Source organism: Taeniopygia guttata, chromosome 2 (genome assembly GCF_048771995.1).
Source record: "Taeniopygia guttata chromosome 2, bTaeGut7.mat, whole genome shotgun sequence".
Classification (NCBI taxonomy): Eukaryota; Metazoa; Chordata; class Aves; order Passeriformes; family Estrildidae; genus Taeniopygia; species Taeniopygia guttata.
Window position 1 is genome coordinate 38,485,537 of NC_133026.1, and position 12,778 is coordinate 38,498,314.

Sequence of the window (12,778 nt, forward strand, 5' to 3'; positions counted from 1 at the left end):
AAGCAGAAAATTTAGACTTCACTTTAATTTCAAGTTTCACCATTATTTGAGACTGTCTACACTCAGCAATGGAGCTCAGGATTACCTCGACACAGAGAAAACACTGACACTCTGGTCCTGTTTGACTGAGGCTGCTCAGAATGGCTTTGGTTTTAGTCAAAACAATGGCAAAATTCAAGTGAGATTTTACCTTATGAATAGTCTCTTCAGCTGGGATTTTGTCTAATGAATAGTCTCTTCACTTCAGTAGGCAAAAGGTCTGTTTTTAAATCATGTTAAATAATACCCAGTAAAATCTTACAGCAGTGCAATTTCTTTCAACACAAAATGTTGAGTTAACATGTACAGATAAGTCTGTACTACAGCTTGTACTCCTAACTCCTGTGAAAACAATGAAGAGCCTTGTCTTCATCAGAGTTTTATCTTACGAGGTTCAGCTTGAGCTAAGAGTACAACTCTTTCTTCCTTAATTATGTTAAGACCTGAAATGTTAATTAAACTGAGTGACATAAAGCTTGTGTGGAAGACTTTGCAAGATGGGGACCAGTTGTGTTAAGATAAAATCCAGGAAATCACATGCAAGATATCCTTATGTGGTGTTTGGAATAAGTCTCAAATTCTCATCTAATGAACATCCAGTTTTGGTTCTGTGCTCAACCCTGTGATCTGTTCTACCCCTTCAAGACCTAGGATGGCTGTGGACAACGAGGGTCACAGGGTTATCAACTGTTATGAAGCAAGAGATGGAAAAATCTCTAATGAATCTCAGTGAGTGAGCTTCTGCTTTCTAAACCTTGCACAGGACTTAATGCAGCTGTAGCTTTATGATGGCAAGGGTCCCCATCACCTCTGCTGGGACAGCTCATTTCAGCTTCTAATTTCTTTGCATTTCTCAGAAAAATTTTTCAAAAATCCTTCTTTGTTCATCTCTAGATACAAGTTAAGGAAGCTGCTCTTTATATCTGTCCAAACACTTCACCACAGAAGTGTTATTCTCATCAATAAAAGAAAGCATATTTTATTGTAGGCAGTAACTCTTCCTAAACTCCTTTACTACACACCTAGATAGCAGTAGATGCAATGGGTAAAGTCAGGAAAAACATTTCAGTGATGCCAGAGCTCACCACTCATTTATTTTGTTTAAATTCCTCACAATTTACTCTTCAGAAATCACGTGTGAGGATGCTTTGTTCATGAAAGCACTTGCCAAAGCAAATCTATGGTTGTCAGCTTTTATTATGCTTGCTACAAAACTAAAGTGACTTTGAATGGAAGCAACTAGTAAACATCAAATTAATTGAAAATTGATTATATATAATAAAACATATAACTTTGATAAAACATATAACATTGTTGATATATCATAAAGCTTGAAATGTGTATGCAGCTCCTCCAAGAAATTAATTACTTTTTGCAAATTGTTATCTCAGTTCCTTGTGCACATAAGCATTATTTTAAATTGTACATCAGACAGAAGAACTGTATGTGAAGATAAAAGGAAATTTGTATGCTGTGTCTCTCAAATAGCTGGTAGGCATAAAAAGAACTACTTGACTTGAAGTAATAAACCTTAGCAGGAAAGCTTGCAATAGATACAGTGTTCAGCTGGGAGCTAAGTATATTTCATAATGCCCCAGTGCTGCTTACTTCCCATTATATCTGAATTACGTTGCATCCATACATGTTATGTATTGTTATCATCTGGTATTCAGGATACAAATGTGTAAGAACCACTTGTGCAGCTCCACAGTTCTTTTTAAAGATATAACTACTTTTTTATACTATGTATGTAAGAATATGTATAAAACCATTATGAATATTACCATGAATCTGCTATACAGAGGATATTTAGGTCTCTGTGCATTTAATAAATGTAACTTAGGGCAATGATGTACAACCAAAAGAACTACTTCAACAAAAGAGTTACTGTGATGAGGAGCTCTAAAGCAAATCCAAACCCAAAATATCAGATCCAAATGTTCCAGACTTTGTGGGTGAACAGAATGAGACTTTCATGGCTTAGTCTCATGACACTAGCCCAAGGCATGTGTGGTCCCATTTTTTAGAAAAACAATTTTTTTTTTTTACTTTCTGCAGGAAAGAATAGCTTTCTTACAGAATCTCAAGCTATTCAGGCAAATTCATGGCAGTGAAATCATGTAAGATGTATCTGATTGTGTTACTCCATTTTTTTATTCACTTGCCCAAAGCAATCTCTTTTAAATTTAATTTTGCACATAGTCTTGCAGATGTATTTTAGGGCTGAAAGCACATTTCAATATGCTTAAGTTAGAGAAGTCAAAACCTTTTTGGAACTATTTTAATTGGGTGTCAATGCTTCCCAAATTGATGGATGTTACTGTAATATGAGCATGTGGAAAGGATTTTGATTTTTGCTTCTTCACAGGGAGATGTGATGGTGAGAGGCTCTGGAACACTGCTAATTGCTACAGACTCTTCATGGCCATAAGCAGAACCTTAGCTATTACATAAACAGCTTCAGTAGATTAGCTGGGAACATGCTGATATACCCTGGCTGAGAACATGGCTAAAAAAAAAACATTAAAAAATGGAAATTCAAAAGCTAACTGTTAAACAGCAGCAACAGCAATCTAACTTTCTTGTTTTCTTTTCAGAAGCAAACACGGCAAAAACCAACTATATTCCTTATGCATATGAAGAGTAGCAGCATGGCCAGATACGGCTTATCATCAGTACTGGATGTTCTTACTAGCTTCTAATCTGTCTTTATTTGATTTGACAGCACAGTTCAGGAAGTCTGTATAATGGAGGAGCTGGAGAGCTATTTCTGATCCCCACTTTCCCACCGTGCCACTTACCTTGCAGCCTTCGCAAGTGATGCAGCGATAATGATATCCGGTGGCTTTGTCCCCGCATACTACACATAGCTCATCCTTGTCTAAGTAACTGGGTATGTACCCTGCAAAGAAAAAGAGGACATGGCATGTGAACTCCATTATGTAAACTCCATGTAAACAAAATTATATGATACATTTGTAATAAAAAGATTGTATTAAAATCCACCTTGTACATGCATCTTGTCATATATGTGCCATATGCATGTTGTCAACCAGCACCGTACTTCTGAACTCACTGAATTTCCTGAATAAGTTTGTACTATGTTACAGACTTAATTAAACACAGTCTATAAGATTTTCTATTCTTCAGACTGACTCAGTGTCTACTGCTCAAGAGAGAAAAGTTGTAACACGATTTCTTTCTCCTGAGTTAAATACTGCATCAGAAAACATTACTTCAAAAGATTGTATGTGAAATAATAAAATAGCAGTGAAGGCATACAGTATGTTTCTTTTCTATATATCAGAAAAAACCTCAATATACTTACACACTGCAGATAAGACCCCAAGTTTCAGTGTGACTGGGGGACTTGGTAGTAAGAAATATTTACTGACAGATGGTTTGTTTCAAAGCAGCAAAGTACGAGTAACATACAGCCCAAGTTGTATTGATCATGCCTGACCTGGACATGTTCCACAGGAATACTTAATGTAGCCTGAATTTAAAGCAAAATACGCAGACATTCAAATGTATGTGTGTGTGTGTGTGTGTGTGTGTGTGTGTGTGTGTACATGTATGTGCTAGAATGAAATTTTCTCTGCAGAAGTGGTTTACCAGATCCAGCGAGTGAAAATATTCCTGCTGTGAAAAAAAATTGGCAACGTTGGTTCTTTTCCCACAATGACATTTGTTTTGAAAACACAAACATATTTTCAATTTGAGCAAAAAACCAAAACAATATTGATGGCAAGCAAAAAGTAATCATAACCACAGGCAACTTTTAAACAGGGTAAAAATACAAACCTTTCAAAATCAATGTTTCCATGACTCATAACTAATGGAGTTACAGTTTTTAACTTTACCTACTGAAAAATCTCACTGTGAAGATGCAACATAGAGATCCCAGATTCCCTTTGAGGCGAGAGAAGAAAGTGCATCTATATGTATAGCTGTGTAAGATTAGTGGAGTGTAGTAAACATTTCACAGGATCTCACAATGGCTCCAGTCACTTCTGGAGGTCAGCTGCTCCAACACCCCTGCTCAACACAGGGCCACCTAGAGCTAGCTGTCCAGGCCCATGCCCAGACAGCTTTTGAGTATCTCCAGGGATGGAGACTCCACAACCTTTCTGGGCAATCTGTGCAAGTGTTCTGCTCTGTCACCTTCAGAATGAAAAGAAAATACTATTTTATTATTCTCAGAAGGAATTTCCTGTACTTCTATCTGTGCTCATTGCCTCTTGTTCTGTCACCAGGAACTGAGAGGAGTCTGGCCTTGTCTTCTGCAGTATGGGGGATCAGATATTCACACACACTGATGTGCTCCCTTGAGCCTTCTCTGCTCCAAGCTGAAGAGTTTCAGCTTTCTCAGTTACTCCTCATAGAAGAGATGCTCCAGTTCATCATCTCTGTGGCCCTTTCCTGGACTTTCTCCAGGATGTCTGTATCTTTCTTCTATTGGGGAGCCCGGAACTGGACCCAACACTGCAGATACGTTTCACTAGAGCTCAATGGAAGGGAATGACCACAACCCGCAAGTTGCAGGTGATGATTTTCCTAAAGCAGACCAGATGCCATTTACCTCCCTTGCTTTAAGAACACTCTGCTGGCCTATATGCAACTTGTTGCCCACCAGGAACTGCAAGTTTCTGGTGCAAATCAGTTTCATGCCAGTTGGGCCTGCACTGCTGTGTTTATTACTCCTCCTCTTGTGCGGAATTTGGCCTTTCCCTTTGATGAACTTCAAGAGATTGCTCTCATCCCATTTTTCTAGCCTGCCTAGGTTGCTCTGAAAGAGCAGCACACCCATATGGTGTTCCAGCCGCTCCACCCACTTTTGCATCAACTGTCTGAGTGGAATTTTTGAGTGTAATGAAGAAGAGTCCTTTGGATACAGCTATCTGTGACACTGTCCCTTACCACTGTCTTGCTGAATCCATCTGTAGCACCACACATAAGGCTAGACATGAAGGTTGATGTCTTTATGCAGCCCTCACAGCAGCATGGGTTGGTACAGCTTGGGGACTTGGGACACCAGTCACTTGGAGGGCAACCAGCATGACTCAGGGCAACAGAAGGCTGTTGAGGGATGCTGCAAGAGGGGTGGCCATCATCTTCCTGCAACCATACCAGAGGGTCAGCTCAGTTCAAATTCAAATGCTTTCCTAAGGCTATGCTTCCAGAGGTTGTCCAGAAAAGAAATCCAAATTAGACAGAACACTTAACTGAGCTTAAAATGCTTAAACCTTATGGAGGCTGGTGAGTAAATAAGGAGAAAGGAAAGAAGGCAAGAAGTATTTGTATGGCCTAATTTGAGTATAATTATGAGAACCTCAAATTATAGAGGAACACATATCCCTCTTCTCTAAAACATGCAAGCAGTAGTACATGGAAGCCATTCCTGGATACAAGCATCTCAGGTCTGTCAATATTCCAAAAGCGGAGTGGGGAAATAAGCTAAGATCTTAATGTTGCATCAAACCAGTCTACAAGACAGCAAAAGAGCAGACTTATACTCAGGCTACATTTCTCCATGACGAACAAATTATGCTTGGATAGACTGGTGGCCATGTGACATTGAGAGATGAGAGACAGCAGGGTTTCAACTCTAATTACATCACTGACTCCTAATAGACACTATGCCAGTGGGGGATTAGCAGAGGCTATTATCTCCATCCTGCCCCCACTCTGCTCACACCTGCCTCCGCACCATGCAACACATACACAACATAGAGTGAGCAGAGTGGGCAGAAGATGCAGCAAAGGGATGCAGAATTTTCCCTTAAATGTATGATGAAGATCAATAGTTACTTGTTATTGCTGGTTACTGATATTCATGGAATAGAGGCTTTGCATAGCATAAACTACATCCTCAAAAATTCAGTATCCCTGGTTATCTTCCTCAAGAATTGCTTCTGAAGTAAATGCCTTGGTATTTCATTAATTATATAAGGTGGTTAGTGCTGCTCGTGTAATGGCAACCTGTTCTACTGGAGGTGCAGGCGACCACTTGTCTAAACCACTTCCTTAAATATATACAGTAGGTCATGCATGTGACCACTGCTGTCCATCTCCTTCCTGGAGTTTTGTGACTTTATCCAATATAAAAAAGAGTTTCTAATCTGGCAGAACACACAATCTCCTAGGGGCATTCCTAGTCAGAAATTAAAAACTACATCCTTACATGAATCCACATTGCCAATTTCTTGCATCAGAAGTATTAAGTGCCACCTACTTAAGCTACCTAAATATTATGTTCAGTACTTCCACAGACTGAGTCCATGTCACAAGGGAAGTACACCCCTGGAACTCTCCTAGTGATTGAACAGGACACATGAATAGAAAAATCTTATTCCAAGAAATCACTGGCAACAGAAGTGTGCAATACACATGTATTTTATTTCTATTACAGATTTCTATATTTTTAACTCTTCTTCCAACAGCTAATGGGGTTATAAACAGTTAGACTGGGAAGACTGAACCTTCAGTAGCATTTTTAAAAGATACAATACAGACAGACATTACTGCAAAAGGAGTAAATGGATTTACCTTCAGTTCTTACAAACACTAATGTCCATTCTAAGTAATTTTAGTAGTGTCAAATATCCTGTATGACCTCTGTATATATTCAATACAATTTCATTTGAAAGGCATGCAGATAAACAGACTCAGTACATTTTTTCTGCTTCTCAGAGTTAGAAACAGCATTAGAAGGAAGAAATTCAACACTGTTTTTCTGAACATGGTGCCAGCATAGAAGAAATGAATAGCTCAGTAGAGATTCTTGGGGAAGCCATGGGTGGCAGCAGAGCTGTCTGTTAGATGTTTTGAGGAAGGAGAAGAGCAACAGACTTGTCTCACTCTTTGCACCACTATTAGTAACCTGTTTCTCATATCAACAATTACTTTTGCTTCATGTGTGTGTAATAACACTGAAGCAAAGATAAAAATGTCTATGTGGAAAAGCAGATGCTGTCTGGACAGAGTAACCCTGATGTTCTCTTACTAAAGAAGAATGTCTGATAAATCTCATAGAAACATCAGGTATGTTCCTATTTCAGGTGGTCATAATTTATCTTTTATTCATTGGTCAAAACCTTTACAATAATAGCTAAGAGGAACTGTTCAAGAGCAACACCAACCTCACTGAATTGTACAAAAACAACCAATATTGTTCCTTGTTGTTTCAAGTCTCTGTCTGCTGTATTCAGCATTCTCATGGACTATCATTTGTTGCATCCTGATGATCTTCCAAGTGAATTATCTGTCAAGTATGACCTGACATTGTTTATCCCAATGCCCACCTTGGATCATTGTTTTGAGTGGAGAATAATAGTGAATGACCTTGATCTGTCATGACTGGTGTTTTCCCTGTAGCCTAAAGTAACAACTTTGGTCCTCAGACTCCCACCTGCCAGTCTGCCTAATCTTACTGTCTTGGCAAGGCTAAGCACACAGCAGGAACACTTGCCTCTGTAGAAGAATATGTAATATAATCCATTATAGCCAATCTTGAGAGTGATCTAAATCAAAACTGTAGCTTTAGAGAGGCATAAGAGGAAACAATTCCCTTCAACAGGAAAATGCACAATGGGTCTGCCCCAAGCAGCCATGAGGACAGAAGGAGATCTGATAACCTATGCAGTCATCTGAGGTACTCCTCCATTAATACTGTATGCATGCACTCTTGAATTACCATTTGCAGGAATGATGCCTTACAGCACCATATATGACCCTGCACAAGTGTAATGGGCTTGAGAGATACAAGCAAGACACTCAGCGCCTATTCCTCCATTCAACAAAGCAAAGAAAAACTATTTCAATTATAAAAAACTCTGAAAAATTCTTTTTCTTCTTCCTCTGTACTTGGTACACATTAACAACATCAACAACAAAAAGCATTGTTTAAGAAAAGACCAATTTCAGTTTTGGTTAAGTATAATTGCACATACTTTATATCTCCAGATCTGTACAGATAATGTGATATTTGCCTAGGCAATTAATCCCCACCTTAAAAACATTGTAGAACCAAATGGTATTTGACTACCGAACAGGGATATGAGTAACACCGATGCAAACAAATTATGCCTGTCTGCCAGATGTTCACTATTAGCTTGTTCCTAATCCACCAAAGATGTATTTGCAGGCAGAAAATGCCTTTTTTTGCTATTGCAGAAGGACAGTTACACTTCCAAGACCATTATTGAGTACTTTAATTGTCACTGTACACTAGCAGAGTCATGTATTAAATATATTCCCTGAAATCTTTCTTTCTCCCATCTGGTATGGTTTGCATGACTAGAGACCACTCACTAAAATGAGGAGTTAGGACTTACCAGTAAGCTGGTATTCACTTACTAGACACTACAGTATGAGAATGAAAAAGATGAAATTAATTACTACCTTGAGAATCCTCAACTGTATTAAAACTGAAATGTAAATTTGTACTGCTGTTCTATTGCTTTCACAGTCACCTTGAACTCTTTACAAATTATAAAAAATTACAAGGGCCAGCCATGCATCATCTTGGACATACTTGTGCAGAAGAAGCTTAAATGGAGTGTTGGTGAAAGCATAGAGACAACAGAGAAAAAGCATACTCCATTCTTATTTGTGCTATTATCAACATTGATCTGAAAGGCTCAGCAGATACACTGATCCTTGTTTCCCACTTTCTTTAAATTACTCCCACTGAGAAAAATGGCTTATTTCTCCTTCAAGCTTGGAAGCACTGAGAATGTTGCTGAGCAGATTCACACTTTCCTTGTTGGTTAACTGGCTTGCATGCCCTCAATTTTGATCTCTGTTGACATTCTTTGATTTATGAAGTTACTAAAATTTGGCAAAAGATTTTGCAAAGATCGAATCTGAAACATTTTATAGTCCATTTTCTCTCCATGACTTTTCAGTGCATTAGCTGTGCTCCTTAGGCTAAGTCAGAAGCCTTATCAACAACAGTGCTTTTGCAGAGAACGTGCTGAAAACATTTTAGCCCAAACTGTGTTGTCACTTAAACTTCTGCAATCAGTACTGTACCTGCAGCCATTACCAACTACAGGTACAAAATACACCACTTTAAGGGTCAGAACATGTAGTTTCCCCATCCCTCAAATTATTTAAATGTTTTTAGAGACAGTATCTTAGTACTGCAAGAAAGTTATTTGTTTAGAAATCTATGCCTCACTGAACAAATAAAAGTATAACTTACTTCACTTTCTCATCCTTCATCTGGTTGTGAAAAGGTTACAGTAAAGGAGATGAAAACACATTATTTCCATTTACTTTTTTATGAAAGAAACATAACTCCAAATGCATAATGATTTATGCAATGGATTACGCAATTTTTCTTAGTGCTATTTCCTTAGATGGGTGGTCAAGGGCAAAATTAACACTTTTAAGCTTGAATAATCATTAACATACTTGGAGCTGCTCTGCTGCAAAGGGCAGGATGACAAATTCTCAGTGTTTCTGTAAATTGATTATATCCACACACACTCCCTGCATTGATGAGATGATGTTTTGGCATGAGCTTCGTGTTACTGTTTCTTAGCTATTTAGAAAGTATCCTAATGTTCTCACACTGCTGAGAACTCAGTTTGGGCTAATTCAGTTGCATACTCTAGCACTCACACATTATGTATTCTCAGCTGCACATTAATTGTCTGAGAAAAAATAGAGAGAAATAATTATGGCAAATACAATTATAAAAATAACAGCAATAACAACAACTTTCAAAGCCCTGCTCTCCCACTATACTGAGAGCCCTTTCAAACATGGCATTAACCTCACTGGTGTATCACTGGTATCTGGGAAGCGAGGTGAGCTGCAGGGATGAGAAGTCAGCTCTGCTACAGCCTAAACTCAAGAATTCCCCCCTGCAAGCCCTTAGTTTGCAGGGGCAGCCTCTGCTTTCTGCTCTCTGCCCCAATGAATCTGAAGTTAAAGCCTAATCTCACAGACACTGGTGGACATCTTTCATTAACACTGTCCAAGAAATTACCATGCAAAGGAACATGAAAAGCCAACTCTCATCCCAGTTTTAACTTTGCAGACATTTCTCCCATGTTATCCAAATGTCCAAAACACTGTGCAGATGCCTGCTGTGGGGAGACTGATGTTTCTGGACTCCTGTACATATTTCTTTTGTACCTTCCTAACTGCATTATCTCCTCCCTGTCACTAGGTACTCCTCCTCACAGCATAGGTGGTGTAAGGAGATCCAGGGACATTTTTGTCTGTCTGCTCAGCCTCTGCACAGGGGCAGGGGGTCACAGGCTCCCCCTGAGCATCAACCATCCAGCAGGCAATGCTGCAAGCTCACTAGGCAGCACTGTGTGAGGGGAAAAACATTCCAGTTGAAGCACTCTGGGACAAAACTGAGAATAGCACCTTGTTCTTACAATGATGAGCCCTGTTCTGCTTATCAGATTTCACAGCATTACGCAGAAAACAAAGTGTATCTGGCTGTCTGTTTCCTAGGGCAGGATCAGTTCCAAAAGGACTTCCTAAATAAAACAGTAAGCTCCCGCACAAACGTTGTACTGTCACCTTTTAGCAGTGTACACCAGAGCACAAATGGTAATGGAGCAACAAGTAGATGCAAAGCTAAACCCACATCTCCACCTCTTGATTTTCTGGACTACAGTTCTTTTCTTTAAAAGTTAATTCTTTCATCAGAATTTCTGACAGATAGTCAGGAAATAATAGTTTTTAATGTACTGTAATAACTGAAGCAGCCTTCTGATATTTAGAATAACTGGCTATGCTTTATAAATGCTTTTTCTTTTTTTCCCTTAGTGACACATTGCTGGGGTCTTTGGTTGTTGTTTTTCAAGTTATTTTCTGAATTCGTTTAAAGTGACATAAAAATAGAGAAGTAATTAAATGCCCTTTCACAAATTACAAGCTTTTCAACATATAAAATGTTGATTCTTTTCTTCTCAAAGGGAAAACAAGACTTTAACCATTCAGTAACTAGCAAAAGCTCTGATAGGAAACAAGTAACAAGTGCATGTACTACTGTAAAGTACAGTCGGACTTGAACTGCATATTATTGAGATTCGGACAAATTTCAAGGGACTAACAAAAATACCAACTGCAACAATCAGGACTCCTCATGAACACCTGTTTAGGGAATTAATTTGTTTTAATGGGCTATTACCAAGGCTTCTCTAGCAAACTCACTCGCTCCCCCAATCAATTCTGGATCAATACAGACACACATGCCCTGTGAAAAGCCTTCTGTTCTTAGGACAGGATTAAAAGATTTGTTAGTTTTATGATAGCTTGCTTCAAAGATGGAAATTAAAAAAAAAAAAAAAGAAGAAGAAGAAGAAAAGAGAACATGCACATGTTCCACGCAGTTTAGATCTCTTCCGCTTAAAAAAACCCAACATTTGCAAAGGTTTGACAGAAGGGAGGCCACTTTTTATTATCACAGTAATAAGGCTCTAAAGAATCCCAAAACATGTTGCTCAGTCTTTATGAATGATCAATTAAAAGCCTGCTAGAGAGCTGGCTTCCACGGAAATTCACCATCATTTCTTAGTGAAACTAAGGTGGTAGAAAATAAGGGCATACAAGCTGTTTTTAAAAACAACTCTATATTCCTTCAAACAAGCAAGTTCAAAAACTTTACATAGGGCAGATGTCGGGTGTCTGAGCACTGAAATAACTTAAAGCTCTGATCTAGGTGTACTAAGTATTATTTATAGCCTTTAGCATTATGAAAAACGTATTCCTTCAGTGACTTTGCAACAGCAAGTCTTTATTTTTTCTAAGTTAATCCTGAGATAAACTTTTCCCTTAACCAAAAACAAGACATGGGAGAAGTCTACAAAGGCTAGGAATTAATTGATTAAAACTCAACAACAGATAAATAGCCTTAAAAAGCATTTAAAATGTTGCACAACAAAAAAACATGCATTATCCATAACTATATTTAGCCTACAATTTGATCATATCGTTACAGCTTCCAAGAAGGATTTTAAAAATAATTTTCTTTATTATGAAATATTATGCTGTTCAATGTATAAAATCAAGATATTTTTCTATCAATTATAGAGATTTATTGCATCAAGGGTTAATGAGTATTTTCTGCCTCAAGGAAAATATTTCAGTTTTCCATGTAGTTAATAAAAACAAACACTCTGCTTTTCACTACAAAGATACTTCAAAAGTAGTAAATGGTGTTTTCTTTATCTCTCTAGTTACATCAGATTCATCTGGATTTTGGAAAACTGCATACAGAAAATCTGGTCTGATCAGAAAAGGATATTATTTTGGTATATCATACAGGGTTTTTTTTCTGCTTTAATAATGTGATTTTAAAGAAACACAGAGAATGTATACTTCGTATGCGTAAGTTGGGTTACCGAGTTCAAAACAAAAAGCACTGAAAACATTTCGAAGTGTTTGTTAGTATTTTGGGCTCTTTTTAAATCTCTTTTGCTTACCTGAAATCAAAAGAATAAATTCTAAAAACTGGCAATTATTTAACCCCTAGGGATCAGACATTTCACTTGTCTCACAAATGTATTGATTTGATAAACCTTTTAGATGCAAAGTCATCTTTCTTGCATAGATTTATTCTTGAATTTTCAGTCTTTTTTGCTCTGCATAATCAGAAGCTCGTGGTATTCACTTAGAAGACAGTAACTCAAACACATTTTCCCATACATATTTACAGTCCTATTTTCAAAATCTTTTTCCTGAGTTGCTGAGCCAACAGAGTTCACAT

General features: G+C 38.0%; 1 protein-coding gene across 28 annotated transcripts in view; it reads right to left on the reverse strand.

Moving 5' to 3' along the window:
* The window catches only part of THRB (thyroid hormone receptor beta), a 169,323-nt gene that overhangs the window by 16,779 nt on the left and 139,766 nt on the right, over positions 1-12,778 (reverse strand). For all 28 annotated transcript variants that reach the window (XM_030264983.4, XM_072925722.1, XM_072925705.1 and 25 more), the window contains one exon: positions 2,841-2,941. In XM_030264983.4, the coding sequence (XP_030120843.1) occupies positions 2,841-2,941 (101 nt within the window). The remainder of the gene's footprint in view (positions 1-2,840; positions 2,942-12,778) is intronic.